Source organism: Pseudophryne corroboree, chromosome 3 (assembly GCF_028390025.1).
Source record: "Pseudophryne corroboree isolate aPseCor3 chromosome 3, aPseCor3.hap2, whole genome shotgun sequence".
NCBI lineage: Eukaryota > Metazoa > Chordata > Amphibia > Anura > Myobatrachidae > Pseudophryne > Pseudophryne corroboree.
In genome coordinates, this window is record NC_086446.1 from 366,818,519 (window position 1) to 366,836,914 (window position 18,396).

The 18,396-nt window shown below is 44.6% G+C and overlaps 1 protein-coding gene across 5 annotated transcripts in view; it reads right to left on the reverse strand.

Moving 5' to 3' along the window:
- Positions 1-14,021: 14,021 nt before the first annotated feature.
- ZNF652 (zinc finger protein 652) overlaps positions 14,022-18,396 on the reverse strand; it is a 210,184-nt gene continuing 205,809 nt past the window's right edge. For all 5 annotated transcript variants that reach the window (XM_063959854.1, XM_063959855.1, XM_063959858.1 and 2 more), the window contains one exon: positions 14,022-16,656. In XM_063959854.1, the coding sequence (XP_063815924.1) occupies positions 16,136-16,656 (521 nt within the window). In that variant the 3' untranslated portion in view covers positions 14,022-16,135. The remainder of the gene's footprint in view (positions 16,657-18,396) is intronic.

The following is an 18,396-nucleotide window of genomic DNA, read 5'->3' on the forward strand; positions in this document are numbered from 1 at the left end:
GACTTGATGTAGAGTTTTTGAACAGCAATGCCACTGACAAAGGCCATTTGAAGATCTTGAGTATCACCTTGCCCATGGACGATTGAATCTGGTGGAGGAAAACAATTTTTAGTAGACAATTTGTTTTCAGCACCTTTGGAAGAGACTGAAGCAGATGAACAATAAACTTAATTCTAACAAATAGTCTTTTTGATAAAAAAATAAGAATTTACTTACCGATAATTCTATTTCTCGTAGTCCGTAGTGGATGCTGGGGACTCCGTAAGGACCATGGGGAATAGCGGCTCCGCAGGAGACTGGGCACATCTAAAGAAAGCTTTAGGACTATCTGGTGTGCACTGGCTCCTCCCCCTATGACCCTCCTCCAAGCCTCAGTTAGGATACTGTGCCCGGACGAGCGTACACAATAAGGAAGGATCTTGAATCCCGGGTAAGACTCATACCAGCCACACCAATCACACCGTACAACTTGTGATCTGAACCCAGTTAACAGCATGATAACAGAGGAGCCTCTAGAAAAGATGGCTCACTACAGCAATAACCCGATTTTTTGGTAACAATAACTATGTACCAGTATTGCAGACAATCCGCACTTGGGATGGGCGCCCAGCATCCACTACGGACTCCGAGAAATAGAATTATCGGTAAGTAAATTCTTATTTTCGCTAACGTCCTAAGTGGATGCTGGGGACTCCGTAAGGACCATGGGGATTATACCAAAGCTCCCAAACGGGCGGGAGAGTGCGGATGACTCTGCAGCACCAAATGAGAGAACTCCTGGTCCTCCTCAGCCAGGGTATCAATTTTGTAGAATTTTACAAACGTATTTGCTCCTGACCAAGTAGCTGCTCGGCAAAGTTGTAAAGCCGAGACCCCTCGGGCAGCCGCCCAAGATGAGCCCACCTTCCTTGTGGAGTGGGCATTTACAGATTTTTGGCTGTGGCAGGCCTGCCACCGAATGTGCAAGCTGAATTGTACTACAAATCCAACGAGCAATAGTCTGCTTAGAAGCAGGAGCACCCAGCTTGTTGGGTGCATACAGGATAAACAGCGAGTCAGTTTTCCTGACTCCAGCCGTCCTGGAAATATATATTTCCAGGGCCCTGACAACGTCTAGCAACTTGGAGTCCTCCAAGTCCCTAGTAGCCGCAGGCACCACAATAGGTTGGTTCAGGTGAAACGCTGAAACCACCTTAGGGAGAAACTGAGGACGAGTCCTCAATTCCGCCCTGTCCGAATGGAAAATCAGATAAGGGCTTTTACAGGATAAAGCCGCCAATTCTGACACGCGCCTGGCCCAGGCCAGGGCCAACAGCATGACCACTTTCCATGTGAGATATTTTAACTCCACAGATTTAAGTGGTTCAGACCAATGTGACTTTTGGAACCCAAAAACTACATTGAGATCCCAAAGTGCCACTGAAGGCACAAAAGGAGGCTGTATATGCAGTACCCCTTTTACAAACGTCTGAACTTCAGGGACTGAAGCTAGTTCTTTTTGGAAGAAAATTGACAGGGCCGAAATTTGAACCTTAATGGACCCCAATTTCAGGCCCATAGACACTCCTATTTGCAGGAAATGTAGGAATCGACCCAGTTGAATTTCCTCCGTCGGGCCTTACTGGCCTCGCACCACGCAACATATTTTCGCCAAATGCGGTGATAATGTTTTGCGGTTACATCCTTCCTGGCTTTGATCAGGATAGGGATGACTTCATCCGGAATGCCTTTTTTCCTTCAGGATCCGGCGTTTAACCGCCATGCCGTCAAACGCAGCCGCGGTAAGTCTTGGAACAGACAGGGTCCTTGCTGGAGCAGGTCCCTTCTTAGAGGTAGAGGCCACGGATCCTCCGTGAGCATCTCTTGAAGTTCCGGTTACCAAGTCCTTCTTGGCCAATCCGGAGCCACGAATATAGTGCTTACTCCTCTCCATCTTATCAATCTCAGTACCTTGGGTATGAGAGGCAGAGGAGGGAACACATACACTGACTGGTACACCCACGGTGTTACCAGAGCGTCTACAGCTATTGCCTGAGGGTCCCTTGACCTGGCGCAATACCTGTCGAGTTTTTCCCAACGGTTTATAATCATGTGGAAGACTTCTGGGTGAAGTCCCCACTCTCCCGGGTGGAGGTCGTGCTGAGGAAGTCTGCTTCCCAGTTGTCCACTCCCGGAATGAATACTGCTGACAGTGCTATCACATGATTTTCCGCCCAGCGAAGAATCCTTGCAGCTTCTGCCATTGCCCTCCTGCTTCTTGTGCCACCCTGTCTGTTTACGTGGGTGACTGCCGTGATGTTGTCCGACTGGATCAACACCGGCTGACCTTGAAGCAGAGGTCTTGCCAAGCTTAGAGCATTGTAAATGGCCCTTAGCTTCAGGATATTTATGTGAAGTGATGTCTCCAGACTTGACCATAAGCCCTGGATATTCCTTCCCTGTGTGACTGCTCCCCAGCCTCGCAGGCTGGCATCCGTGGTCACCAGGACCAAGTCCTGAATGCCGAATCTGCGGCCCTCTAGAAGATGAGCACTCTGCAACCACCACAGGCGGGACACCCTTGTCCTTGGTGACAGGGTTATCCACTGATGCATCTGAAGATGCGACCCGGACCATTTGTCCAGCAGGTCCCACTGGAAATTTCTTGCGTGGAATCTGCCGAATGGGATTGCTTCGTAGGAAGCCACCATTTTACCCAGAACCCTTGTGCATTGATGCACTGAGACTTGGCTCGGTTTTAGGAGGTTCCTGACTAGCTCGGATAACTCCCTGGCTTTTTCCTCCGGGAGAAAAACCTTTGTCTGGACTGTGTCCAGGATCATCCCTAGGAACAGAAGACAAGTCGTCGGAACCAGCTGCGATTTTGGAATATTGAGAATCCAATCGTGCTGCCGCAACACTGACCGAGATAGTGCTACACCGACCTCCAACTGTTCCCTGGATCTTACCCTTATCAGGGAATCGTCCAAGTAAAGGATAACTAAAATTCCCTTCCTTCGAAGGAATATCATCATTTCGGCCATTACCTTGGTAAAGACCCGGGGTGCCGTGGACCATCCATACGGCAGCGTCTGAACTGATAGTGACAGTTCTGTACCATAAACCTGAGGTACCCTTGATGAGAAGGGTAAATTTTGACATGAAGGTAAGCATCCTTGATGTCCCGAGACATCATGTAGTCCCCTTCTTCCAGGTTCGCAATCACTGCTCTGAGTGACTCAATCTTGAATTTGAACCTCTGTATGTAAGTGTTCAAAGATTTTAGATTTAGAATCGGTCTCACCGAGCCGTCCGGCTTCGGTACCACAACAGTGTGGAATAATACCCCGTTCCCTGTTGCAGGAGGGGTACCTTGTTATCACCTGCTGGGAATACAGCTTGTGAATGGCTTCCAAAACAGTCTCCCTGTCAGAAGGAGACATCGGTAAAGCCGACTTTAGGAAACGGCGAGGGGGAGACGTCTCGAATTCTAATTTGTACCCCTGAGATATCACCTGAAGGATCCAGGGGTCTACTTGCGAGTGAGCCCACTGCGCGCTGAAATTCATTGAGACGGGCCCCCCACCGTGCCTGATTCTGCTTGTAAAGCCCCAGCGTCATACTGAGGGCTTGGCAGAGGCGGGAGAGGTTTCTGTTCCTGGGAACTGGCTGATTTCTGCAGCTTTTTTCCTCTCCCTCTGTCACGGGGCAGAAATGAGGAACCTTTTGCCCGCTTGTCCACGAAAAGACTGCGCCTGATAATACGGCGTCTTCTCATGTTGAGGCGACCTGGGGTACAAACGTGGATTTCCCAGCTGTTGCCGTGGCCACCAGGTCTGAAAGACCGACCCCAAATAACTCCTCCCTTTAATAAGGCAATACTTCCAAATGCCGTTTGGAATACGCATCACCTGACCACTGACGTGTCCATAACCCTCTACTGGTAGAAATGGACAACGCACTTAGACTTGATGCCAGTCGGCAAATATTCCGCTGTGCATCACGCATATATAGAAATGCATCTTTTAAATGCTCTATAGGCAAAAATATACTGTCCCTATCTAGGGTATCAATATTTTCAGTCAGGGAATCCGACCACGCCAACCCAGCACTGCACATCCAGGCTGAGGCGATTGCTGGTCGCAGTATAACACCAGTATGTGTGTAAATACATTTTAGGATACCCTCCTGCTTTCTATCAGCAGGATCCTTAAGGGCGGCCATCTCAGGAGAGGGTAGAGCCCTTACAAGCGTGTGAGCGCTTTATCCACCCTAGGGGGTGTTTCCCAACGCACCCTAACCTCTGGCGGGAAAGGATATAATACCAATAACATTTTAGAAATTATCAGTTGTTATCGGGGGAAAACCACGCATCATCACACACCTCATTTAATTTCTCAGATTCAGGAAAACTACAGGTAGTTTTTCCTCACCGAACATAATACCCCTTTTTGGTGGTACTCGTATTATCAGAAATGTGTAAAACATTTTTCATTGCCTCAATCATGTAACGTGTGGCCCTACTGGAAGTCACATTTGTCTCTTCACCGTCGACACTAGAGTCAGTATCCGTGTCGGCGTCTATATCTGCCATCTGAGGTAACGGGCGCTTTAGAGCCCCTGACGGCCTATGAGACGTCTGGACAGGCACAAGCTGAGTAGCCGGCTGTCTCATGTCAACCACTGTCTTTTATACCGAGCTGACACTGTCATGTAATTCCTTCCAACAGTTCATCCACTCAGGTGTCGACCCCCTAGGGGGTGACATCACTATTACAGGCAATGCTCCGTCTCCACATCATTTTTCTCCTCATACATGTTGACACAAACGTACCGACATACAGCACACACACAGGGAATGCTCTGATAGAGGACAGGACCCCACTAGCCCTTTGGGGAGACAGAGGGAGAGTTTTCCAGCACACACCAGAGCGCTATATATATATATACAGGGATAACCTTATATAAGTGTTTTTCCCTCTTATAGCTGCTGTATCTTTTAATACTGCGCGTAATTAGTGCCCCCCCTCTCTTTTTTAACCCTTTCTGTAGTGTAGTGACTGCAGGGGAGAGACAGGGAGCTTCCCTCCAACGGAGCTGTGAGGGAAAATGGCGCCAGTGTGCTGAGGAGATAGGCTCCGCCCCCTTATCGGCGGCCTTATCTCCCGTTTTTCTATGTATTCTGGCAGGGGTTAAATGCATCCATATAGCCCAGGAGCTATATGTGTTGCATTTTTTGCCATCCAAGGTGTTTTTTATTGCGTCTCAGAGCGCCCCCCCCCAGCGCCCTGCACCCTCAGTGACCGGAGTGTGAAGTGTGCTGAGAGCAATGGCGCACAGCTGCAGTGCTGTGCGCTACCTTGTTGAAGACAGGACCTCTTCTGCCTTCTGGCTCTGTAAGGGGGCCGGCGGCGCGGCTCTGGGACCCATCCAGGCTGGGCCTGTGATCGTCCCTCTGGAGCTAATGTCCAGTAGCCTAAGAAGCCCAATCCACTCTGCACGCAGGTGAGTTCGCTTCTTCTCCCCTTAGTCCCTCGATGCAGTGAGCCTGTTGCCAGCAGGTCTCACTGAAAATAAAAAAACCTAAACTAAAACTTTCACTAAGAAGCTCAGGAGAGCCCCTAGTGTGCACCCTTCTCGTTCGGGCACAAAGATCTAACTGAGGCTTAGAGGAGGGTCATAGGGGGAGGAGCCAGTGCACACCAGATAGTCCTAAAGCTTTCTTTAGATGTGCCCAGTCTCCTGCGGAGCCGCTATTCCCCATGGTCCTTACGGAGTCCCCAGCATCCACTTAGGACGTTAGAGAAATACTGTGTATTTTAAAATGTCTATTTTACCAATAGGAATTTTAGCTGGAGACAGCAATATATAAGTTATACAATATTTCAGTAAGGTCCATCCAGTCTCCAACAGGCATATGCAGTTGAAGAGCTGGAACATGCACCCCAAGGACTACAAATGCTAGGGAGACAGGACAGAACTAGGAGGGCAGACTTGGCAGGAACGTGGTATGGGACTGGGGAGGTTAGAGCAGCTAAGATGCAGTTGCAGCAGTGTAGAGGGGGTGGTGGCGGACAAAGGTTAAGCAGGAGACAGGCTGAGGTGACCCAGGTCCGTTTTTTTGCAGATTTATATATACACCCATTAACTATAAGATTAAAACAACTGACAGGTGACGTGTACATTGATTATCTCATTACAGTGGCACCTGTCAAGGGACGGGATATATTAGGCAGCAATGTAACAGTAAGCTCTTGAAGCTGATGTGTTGGAAAAAAAATGGGAAAGTGTAAGGATCTTTGTGACTATGACAAGGGCCACATTTTGATGGCTAGATTACTGGCTCAGAGCATCTCCAAGACAGATCTTCTAGGGTGTTTGTAGTATTCAGTTGTTCACACCTACCAAAAGTGGTCCAAGGAAGGAGAGCCAGTGAACTGGCAACCGGGTCACGGGTGCCCAAGGTTCATTTGATGCGCATAGAAGCATAAGCTAACCTGACTAGTCTGATCCCACAGAGGAGTTACGGTAGCACAAACTGCTGATAAAACTGATTTTGGCTATGACAGAAAGGTGTCACAGTGCATTCCAACTTCCTACGTATGGGGCTGAGTAGCTGCAGACTGGTCAGAGTTCCCATGCGGACCCCTGTCAACTGCCAAAAATAGGCACATGAGCATCACAGCTGGACCAAGAAACAATAGAATAAGGTGGCCATGTCACATTTTGTTACATCATGCGGACAACAAGGTGCGTGTGCGTCACTAACCTGAGAAACAGACCGCACTAGGATGTACTATGGGAAGGACGCAAGCTGGCTACAGAAAGAAATATTAAATCCCCCCCATCCTCTCAACATTTTTCTGTCAAGATATTGACGTAAAAACTCTGTCACATGAAATTGAGAAAATTACAACTAATAGAGTATGAAACCTGCTCTGTAATGCTGGCTTCATCAAGATATACTCTTTGGACATACAGTGGAAATCTATGTTCTACCTATTGTTTATGTTATAAACCAACTGATCGTGAGAGGTTCATATCCAATATTTTCACATACAAGTGGTGTGTAAGAAGCTTCTGGATATGCAATGCATATGTAGAGTAGACACAATCTGACTAGTTGTGAACTGTAATCTCGGACTAAAGTTTTTGTAAAACGTCAAGGCACAGAACATATATAGGCAGGACTGCACACCAAAGTTAATGTGTTAATTTCCTTCACTAACCCATTTTGTAGCTCAACAGAGGCCACTGGAGAGCCATGACTGAGTGGTCTGCGACAGCAGTGCAGTTTTGATCGTCTGTAAGCTGCTGTTGGGAAGATAGCACCACGCCGAATCACTGTGCTTGAGTGGTTTGAAGAATTTCTGTGGTCCCTAGAAGAATAAGAGCATTGCGACATCCCTGTGTCCACCATCACAGAGGACAATGTTGCTACCATGCCAGCCATACTGGAGGTGGATGCCACGGTGACCGTGGTCCCGTTAGAGAGGGAAATCAGTATCTCATCGGGATCCATCTGCTTGATACTCCACGGAAAGCTTGGCCTGAGCAAGGTTTCTGCACACTGGGCGTATCACCAGCTGACTTGGGAAGAGGCTTGGGTGATTTGGTGCAGCAACCTGCTGGCCAGGTGTGATGGCAGCTTCGCAAACTGTCTGGGAGATCATCAGTGGTGATAAATCCTGGATCTACAGTTTTGACCCATAGACCAAACAGTCGGCCCAGTGGACACCAGCTGGATGTGTGCTACTTCAGAAGTTCCAATGTGAGCGCAGCAGGGCCAAGGAGATGGTGTCTATGACTTGTCATGTAGCTACCGTACCACTTGTTCTGCAGCACACCATCACTGGTACGCCAACCAAATGTCTGCCGCAAGTGCTGGAAGCCATTTCCAGGCATTGTCCAAGAACACATTCAGGAGCTTAGTCATCTGCTGTACAGTTCAGGCCTGGCCCCCTGCTACTTCTTTGTGCACTCACAAATCAAGTGTAAGATGTGTGGAATTTGTTTTGAGTCACAGGAAGCTGTAGTGGAAGACATAAATGCTTCGTACTGGTCCAGTTGCTTCACAGTGGTTTGAGTGCATGCAACTTTGCATACCTCTGACAAATACTTTGAAAAATATATAATGTTCACTTCGTAAATATAATACTTTTTGTGCATCTGGAAACTTATTGCACACCCCTCGTACTTGATAAAGAACATGGCCAGGATGTAATGAAGTCCAAGTTAGGCGGCTGTGCGGGATGCCAGCCGAAAGCGGATATTTAAAGAGGAATTCATGTACAAGGCTAAACCATGCCTTGTACATGGTTGTCCCTTTAAAAAAAAAAAAAAGTCCTGAGTTCTGCTGGCATCCCGTACAGCTGCCTAACTCGGACTTCATTACATCCCACCCCATGTGCTATGGAATCTGAACCCAAAGCTACATTGATTTTTAAGTACAGTTCCTGAAGACACATGGAATTTCTTGATAGCAGTTTTTTTTCTTCTTACTAGACAATCTTTTAGTGCACAAACAGCTAAGCTCGTTTGGCTATAGCTGAATTAATTTTAAACACTGAACACCATTTAGATGCTTCTTCATTTGTGAAGAATGCAGACAAGTCTTTAACGATTAAACCGAGAATTAGCCATTCTTTATGAGAATGGTAGCTTGGTGCATATAAATGCCTCTTTTTTTCCTGCTCATCTCTAAATGGATCTTGAGAGAAAGCAGGACTGGGGTATCCTCTATCCATATGATTGTTAATCTGTATAAGTATAGTATCACCACTTCAAGATTAACAGACAGAGAGGGGAGGGGTTGCAAATCCCACCACTACACAGCCTTTATCATAAGGCCTACTGTGACAAATTGCATGGCCCTATGTGGGCACTGCCATTGTGTAGTGTTAGGACTGCTGACACTGGAGAAGCTGTGAAAGTGCCGCAGCAGCTTAAACATGTGTTTGCAAACATGTGTAAACTAATTCTCTGAATTTCTATTACCAGATAGGTTAAGGTATGGTTACAGGAAATTTTTTAGTGTGCTGAAGGGAAATGTAGTGGTGGGATTTGCAACCCCTCCCCTCTCTGTCTGTCTGTGACCCCTCCCCCTTTCCAGCACCTGAAACCTAATTATCTCCAGGAATGATCGAGCATTTACCATTGTTTGTCTCCTCTATGACTTATCTGGACTCATTCTTGATGACAAAGCAAATTCGACAAAAGAACCCAACGGACTCACTGGTATTTGAAGAACCAGACTGTCCATCCTCCATGAACACACTTCTTGATCTGGATCTCGTGTTTCTGTATATTATTTCCTTAAAAGGCATATTTATCCTACATTCATGTCATCAACAGTGCAGATGCATCTTTCATTTGTTAAGGAGATTGGGTCGCTACTTTGAGTTTAATAAAGTCTATACATAACCACCCTACATAATCAACTGGTAAGCTTTATCACCTGCAACTAAAATGCAATGAGTATTGCTATGTTTACTTTCAGCGGCTTCTGGAAGCGTACCAAGAAAAGAATCGTGCTTATATTTTCCAATAAAGCACCTCACAGAAGGTGCTTACCTCTGCTCATAGCTCTTCAGTTTGTTGGGGTGAGCTCAGGTTCCATGGTACAAAAATCGTTCCGTTTAGGAGCTTCTCAAACATTTTGTTGGCCAGCACAGTAAAGACCCATAAGAGACGTCATACTGGAGCTGCTAACTTTCTGGCGTGCTGAATAAGAGAAGGACTGAACAGCCAGACACATATTTGCTACCACAACGTAGTAACTAGTGTCCCAGGAAGCAACACCTGTTCCTGCTCGCTTTCCCAGATGTGCATCACAAGGATCATCTAACCTTGATCATAGGGAAGTGATTTAATTTACAACAACAACAACAAAAACACTCTACACTTACTGGTTGTTACACAAACACTTCAGTTACACAACTATGAGAAAGGAAAAAGGAGGAACCATCCTACTTATTTTTTGGGGTGGTTTCCCCCCCCCCCTATCATACGAAGTTTTCTAAGGTGTTAACCTATTCATGGATGGCTGTAACAGTAGAAAAGGAAATTGTTTGTAGTAAACACAACACTTTTCAACTGACAGAAGTGCTTAGATATGATTCTTAAACAGTACCCAACATGGGTGTACTACGATATACGGGCGCTGAATGCTGGCAGCGTGGCGAGTGCAAAAGAGCCCCAAGCGGGCTCGCTCGCCACGCCGTGGGCAAAGGTGGCGCGTTATTTATCCTCCCTCCAGGGATGTCGTGGACACCCCAAGAGGGAGAATAATTGTCGGTATCCCAGTGGTCGGGATATCGCGCGCCTCCCACCAACACAAGTTGCTCTTCTCTCAATTATAAGTGCGTGCATAACTGCCTCCCACAAGATTGTCTCGCTCATTCCCTGAAAAAAAAAACACTGTACTGCTGTCAACATGGCTAATAAACAGGAGATTAAGGGGTATATGCAATTCACTGCGAATCGCGGCAAATTATCGCCGTTTTTAAATTCGACACAATTCGACAGGTGAATTCCGGCAGGTGGCTGCCGGAATTCACCATATTCAATGAAAAACGGATTCGACAGTCCCGCGGGCGAAAAACGGCCGATTTGCCGGATTTTGCCGCGATTTAAAAAAAACGGGAAAAAACACGAAAAAAAAATGGCGTGGGGTCCCCCCTCCAAAGCATAACCAGCCTCGGGCTCTTCGAGCTGGTCCTGGTTCCAAAAATGCGGGGGAAAAATTGGGCAGGGATCCCCCGTATTTTTAAAACCAGCACCGGGCTCTGCGCCTGGTGCAAAAAATACGGGGGACAAAAAGAGTAGGGGTCCCCCGTATTTTTTACACCAGCATCGGGCTCCACTAGCTGGACAGATAATGCCACAGCCCGGGGTCACTTTTATGCAGTGCCCTGCGGCCGTGGCATTAAATATCCAACTAGTCACCCCTGGCCGGGGTACCCTGGGGGAGTGGGGACCCCTTCAATCAAGGGGTCCCCCCCCCCCAGCCACCCAAGGGCCAGGGGTGAAGCCCGAGCAAAAAGGAACTTAACATAAAAAAAGCAACGGCTGCTGCATCGTAGCACTTCTTAGGCCAGTGATGGCTAACCTTGACACTCCAGCTGTTGTTGAACTATACATCCCAGCATGCCCTGCATTAGTTTTAGCATGGCCAAATAGCAAAACTGATGCAGGGCATGCTGGCATGTGGAGTTCAACAACAGATGGAGTGTCAAGGATAGCCATCACTGTCTAAGGCTGATTCAGAGACTTAGTCTCATGCAGGTGTTGCAAATCAGCAGAGTCTACTCATGCATTCTAGTCCCAGTGCATTGCGAAATTCCGGCAAAAAATACGCTCAACGCTAGCAGAATCTCAAGGGACTTATCTTGCCAAGTGAGGCTGTTTGGCGTAACTGCAACAAAGATGTATTAGGACACACCTGTATGTATGAATACTGGATAGCCAAAAGCACTTTTATACATCTACCAAGGAAAGTGCTAAAATCTAGCCGTTACTATTACATTTGTTTTCTTATTTTTCTTAAGGTCCATTCAGCATTTCTTTATACGACACCCTCACTCCTGTGATACAGTAAATGCAGCTTTTCATGAGAAATGAATGCCAATGGCAGGGGTAATTTTGGAGACCAATTTATATTGATGACCTCTGCTCATTGTCTCACCACTTTTCTTGCTCAGTAACATAAAATATGTTTTATTAGCTAGTGTAGGGGAAAAAAAAATATTGAATATGCATTTTTTGGAAACAAAAAGGTATTTGTAATATATCTGCTGAATGTTTTAACTTCAAATGTGCCTTTTCAATGCTATGCAAATGTGTGCATTTAAATAATAGCTTAGGACAGAGGTTCCCAAACTGTGTGCCATGACTCCCTGGTGTGCCTCGGGACACTTGCAGGGGTGCACTGGGTTGGTGGTCCAGGACCAATTCAAATTATTCATGGTCAATATAATAGGCAAAACCAGTGCTGGTGGCTGCCAGTCATAAAATGTGGCCAAACAGAAGCAAATCTTGTCCCTCACCACACAACTGACCCTAAGGATGACATATAAACGCGATCTACTTAATGTAATATTTCTTTCTAAATTTCTCAATAAGAAATTTTTGGCCAAGGGGTGCCGTGAAAAAAATTCTGATATTCTAGGCGCGGTGATTCAAAAAAGCTTGGAAACCACTGGCTTAGGCACATTGAGCCAATTAGAACAGGACAATGGGCCTAATTCAGATCTGATCGCAGCAGCAAATTTGTTAACTAATGAGCAAAACCATGTGTACTACAGGGGGGCAGATATAACATGTGCAAAGAGAGTTAAGGTGCATAGACACTGGGTGCTTTTACCCAGCGTGTATGCACAGCGATGAACGCTTACATCGCTGGGCTGAAAATCGCTCAGTGCATACACACTGAGCGATTTCCCCCCTGCCCAGTGATGTCAGCGGGGGTGAACGGCTTTCCATAGCAGGACGCTATGGAAAGCCGTTCACCCCACCGTTCTTGAAGCGGGGGCGCACATCAGCGCTCATTGCCGGGGAATACACACTGGGCGGTTTTGGGTGGGTTATATTGTTTCTGTGCAGGGTAAATACTGGCTGCTTTATTTTTACACTGCAATTTAGATTTCAGTTTGAACACACTCCACCCAAATCTAACTCTCTCTGCACATGTTATATCTGCCCCCCTGCAGTGCACATGGTTTTGCCAATTAGCTAACAAATTTGCTGCTACGATCAGATCTGAATTAGGCCCAATCTCAGGTCTCCATAAAGCCATCACCCATTACTCACTCCTCTTTCAGACTGCAGCTCACCAATTAAAGATTCCTAATTGACATCAATAAGCCTGAAACTGTAGGTTTGGGAATGGAGGCACCTGATAGACACTGCAGTACTTGTGGCTGCCCAAATAATGTTTAAACAGGATTGCATACACGGCCATCTCAATGGGACACTACATCTAAAACACAATATTGAATTAAAACAAATAAACACATTCATAAGTACAAGTAAAACGTTCAGGAAATGAGCACACCATTAAATATGCAAGATAAAGTTGTGACTGTGATCATGTTTTCTCCTACACAGTGTGGACCTACCAGCAATTGTATTGTAGAACACTGCTGTCACTTTCAGCTAGCTAACATGTAGTATGTCTAACATCATGTGTCAGAATATGGAAAAAAAATACATACGTACAATCTGAAAACTATTAGCAGCTCTAGTAAATAAAAACATTGTGCATTTTAGGTTTAAAATAGTTACTTTAAAATATTTCTGTATTTTGTAAGTCTTCCTTTTTTCTGATGGACAGAATAAACAGTATTTTAAAGAACTTAAAGTGTTGATTTTATGGTTTGTTAATATAATGCATTATTATATAGCATTGCACATGGATGCATATCTATACAATCTCATCCGGTCTACCATCCGGTAAATTGCTATATACTCTAATACGAGAAAACAAACCAAAAACTGCACTAAATTGTGGCAATGAATGTAATGTAGGTCACCAGGAACAGAGCAGGATTCCTTCAGGAGTTTCATTAATAGCTAAAGTTAACCATTTTTGACTGAAACCTATCAACACCTATAAAATAAGAAAATGAAGCTATACCAGAGGCTGAATTTCAGAATTTGATCACTTTATAAATGTATTGTAGAAAAAAAAAATGACTATTATATGGTTTGAAAAGATGCACATTATAAAGGTTCATGAGATTATACCAGTACCCCGTACTTAAAAACACAGTAAAAGTTAGGCACAGATTTGTACTTCATAAAGAAGTATTTTGAATTTGCCATTATTTATGGATATTTATAGCACCTTTAAAATAAACCATTTAGTGTTTATACAGTAGGGACTGTGATTGTCCCTTTCAGTTTTACCACACGTGTTTAGCTAAGATACGAATAGTGCTTGAACCCCCTCACTTACAGTGCTAATGTACATATATAAAAAAGAAAACAGAAAAGGAGCATTTGCATGAAATACAGCAGTTGAGTAAATGGGAAAACACAAATCACAATAAATAACATTTTTTATTCCCTTCAGAAAACTAAATTTATTGGCTGGCATATGAACACCTGCAACTTTTACTAACTGCATGGCTTTTTCAGTCTAGCTTGTTTTCTGTGCTTTACATCCCGATCTTATTTTTATCAAATTGTTTTTTATTTTCATCGGCCCTGGAATCCACAAAAAGCTGGCGGACGTAGCTGAATCTCAGGGTTACGAGGGAAAAAAAACCCCGATAGATTAAATAAATGGCTGGAAAACACAGGTGGAAGTGAGGAAGCTAAAGCAATGCATTTAGTTGAAATACAAAAAATAAAGTAATCTGAAGGTGGTAGACCTAATTTAGTCCAATGGATTTGGAGTTGAGTCAGTCTTCAGTTAACCATTGCGCTAATTAAATTGTGAGCATTAGTGAATAATTATTGATTCTAATAAACAGTTGAATGTTTATATGAGTAACATACTACCTGACTTAAAACCCTGCAGCCAAGGAACATGCCTATCATTTTTGTTGTGGGGTAGTTTATTTCAAGAATAAACTGACTAAACAGGACTAGTCATAGACTAAGCACATTTCTTTACAAGTAAATTACTAAAAATTAAGGTCCAGCTCCACTATTAAGCCCTTTATTATCAATGTTGCAATATCGTCTGAAAACTAATATATTAGGATATAAATTCACATAATTCAGTTAATATCACCTCAAAAATGATCACACTCTGGATTCCCCATCCTGTGCGACTCCATGTCAATTGCTCAACACCACTCATTCGTCACATGAAGTTCATATCATCTGGTGACCTATCACTTGTCCATTTATGTAATAGAAAGGGGACAGTCGATTCTCCTTTAAAGTGCTTGGTACTTTATAATTGTTTTTTTTTTTTTGTTTGTTTTTTATTTAACACACATTTTCTGAGTGGTCATTGAGACAGGTGGAAAGGAAGGAGTTTATTAGAAAATTGTTGATTTCAACATTGACTAAAAGGGAATAAACCTTAAAAGGTGCAGTTCCATTTTGCTTGCCCAGCTGCAATGTTTTACGGTTACCAATGCATGTGTTGGTAAGTACTGTACTAGGAACATAATAATTTAAACACTAAGGCAAAACGTTCTGAAAACGTTTGAAAAGAACAGCAGATTTCTGGGTGTCAAATACCTTGTGGGTTTGGTGGAGTAAATACACTTTTTCTTTTATGTAACCAGCAAGGGGGACTGCACTTTTAAAGGTAAAAAGGTCCTAAATGTACACCACTTTTACAAATCCGGGGCAGTTAAGTATTACCAAAGGATTGTATTACCAATAGGGAGCTTTGTGAATTAATTTTTTCTGGTTATTTAAAAAAAAAAAAAAAAAATTAAATAAAAAAAAAGTTGGTGATGAAGGAGAAAAGCTAGACAAAATAAAAAATACATATCTTTGTTGAAATACATCAGACTAGACTCAGTCTATACAAAAAAAAAAATCCTCTAAAATAATTTTGGTAGTAAAATACGCATGGGAGCCGTCTAAACATTTTCTCAGACATAACGGCATACCTTCTTGGGGCTGTAACATGAAGAGTAATGGGAGTGAATTTTTTTTTTTTTTTAATGCTTTAAGGACATTTTCAGTCTCAGACATTAGTATACAATAGGGACAGAAATTACCCTAAAGTTCCTTCTCTGCCTTCCCAGAGTAGTTTGGAATCCATCTGGGACCATTCACTTGCCCAGTTTTCAGTTACTTAACTCGTTTTATGCCTAGTATGAAGACTGGGTCAGGCAATCTGCAGACTTTGGGTTAATGCCGATAAACCTCCTACCACTCTGCAGTGCCACTTGTAGGGTCAGACTGTTGGTACAGTCTAGACAACTTATTGGTGAAAATAATGCTTGAGTAGTGATCACGAGTCAGCCACCCCATTGGGGCAACACTGCTCTACGCTACAGTTATTTCCCAAAGCAGGGTCTTGATGCGCTCCACTTGTGAACTTTTAATGCACTCTGCCAGTAACAAGGGCCTGTTGTGTAGTTCTTGCCTAGCCATATGCTGATGCTGTTCAATCAGATCTAAGTTGGGGCACCAATCCCATGAGGCTGGCACTTCTGTACACTTCTGTAGCTTGACAGTGCCATTAATGATGTTGGCTAGCGCTGGTCTTCTCTGCCAGGTGCCGTAGGAAACTATCATCGGTCTGTCCACGGTGGTTCAATGCCTCGCTCTTAAACAGAGCTGGTGGTGGAGGCAGGTGTGGTACTGGCGGTACTGCCAAGTGATGTGGATGGGAGTGCGGATGCGGGTGTAGATGCAGGTGTGAGAATGGATGAGGGATGGGCCGAGGCGGCAGAGAACTCAGGGCATTAAGGTTCAGGGGTGGTGTGGGACTGCTTGGTGGCACATGGGCTGTTTGGAGGTTGCCGACACCTTGTGATGGATTGTTAAGAGCAATCTGCAAGGCCGGGGGAACACCCACTGGACTGGTGACTCTGAAACACTTCTCCTTGTGAGCCTTTAGCATGTTGGAAAAACGGAAGCGCATACCACAAACATCACATGGGTAAGGCTTCTCGCCCGTGTGGGTCCTGCGGTGACGTTTCATGTTGGGGCGGCTGGTGAAACTCTTGCCACAGATTTCACAGATAAAGGGTTTCTCTCCTATAAAGAAAAAACACAACAAAGTTTAAAAAAAAGTTTCAAAATGTCTGTTGTGAGCTTACCTAAGTGCATAAGAAAGCAAACATATCACTGCAGTAAAATATTGACTGTGTACGATAAAGGGTTTTGCATTTATTGGGTGGAAATTTAAGTATGAATAATGTCAGAAGATGATTACTGATTAGGACAAAAGTTATTTTGTTGAACCGGAGAGATTTCATCCATCAATTGGGTTACTGAAGATATACTACAAGAAGTTTTCCAGTTTGGGACACTCCTCTAAATCAAAAACACATCTGGTTATACTGTATAAACATTTCCTTTGCCGGATCATGATGACCTCATTGGACAAAGCCCCAAACTTCCACTGACATGCTGTTTATAGTAAATGGTCTGGGGAAGCGGTTTCCAAACTTTTTTGAATCATGGCACCCTAGAGCAGTGGTTCTCAAACTCGGTTCTCAGGACCCCACACAGCTCATGGTTTCCAGGTAGCCCAGCAGCTGCACAGGTGTACTCATTACTCACTGACATTTTAAGAGATTCACAGGTGGTGCTCATTATTTCACTTGTGATTTTGTGAGGAGACCTGGAAAACATGCACTGTGTGGGGTCCTGAGGACAGAGTTTGAGAACCTGTACCCTAGAGTATCAGAATTTATTTTCACAGCACACCTACGCCAAAAGTTTCTTAATGAGAAATTTGGAAATAAATAATAGGATTTTAATTACCTACCGGTAAATCCTTTTCTCGTAGTCCGTAGAGGATCCTGGGGTCCACATTAGTACCATGGGGTATAGACGGGTCCACTAGAAGCCATGGGCACTTTAAGAAATTGATAGTGTGGGCTGGCTCCTCCCTCTATGCCCCTCCTACCAGACTCAGTCTAGGAAACTGCACCCGAGGAGATGGACATACTTTTGAGAGGAGGATATAAAAGGGTAGTGGTGAGATTCCGAACCAGAACACACAAACTAGAAGAAAGCCAAGCAAACCAAACTTTAAACAAGGAAAGCAACCGCTGAATCAACATTACTTAACCAAGTAACAGTGCAGTAAGAAACGACGCACTGGGTGGGCGCCCAGTATCCTCTACGGACTACGAGAAAAGGATTTACCGGTAGGTAATTAAAATCCTATTTTCTCTTACGTCCTAGAGGATGCTGGGGTCCACATTGGTACCATGGGGATGTACCGAAGCTCCCAAACCGGGTGGGAGTGCTGAGGTTCCTGCAGAACTGATTGACCAAACTGAAGGTCCTCAGAGGCCAAAGTATCGCACTTGTAGAACTTAGCAAACGTGTTCGAACCTGACCAAGTAGCTTCTCGGCAGAGCTGTAAAGCAGTCACCCCGGACAGCCGCCCAGGAAGAACGCACCGATCTAGTAGAGTGGGCCTGTACAGATTTGCAGTGGAATAAGCATGCTGTATAGTAAGCCTGATCCAGTGTGCAATTGTCTGCTTTGAAGCAGGACACCCAATTTTATTGGGATCATAGAGAACAAACAGCGATTCAGATTTTCTGTAACGAGCTGTTCGCTTCACATAGATCTTCAAAGCCCTCACATCATCTAAGGATTTTGAAGTAGCAGAGGTGTCGGTATCCACAATAGGTTGGTTTATATGAAATGCAGATACCACCTTTGGAAGAAATTGCTAAAGAGTTCTGAGTTCAGCCCCATCTTCATGAAAAATCAAACAGGGGCTTTTGTGAGACAACGCCCCCAGCTCCGACACAC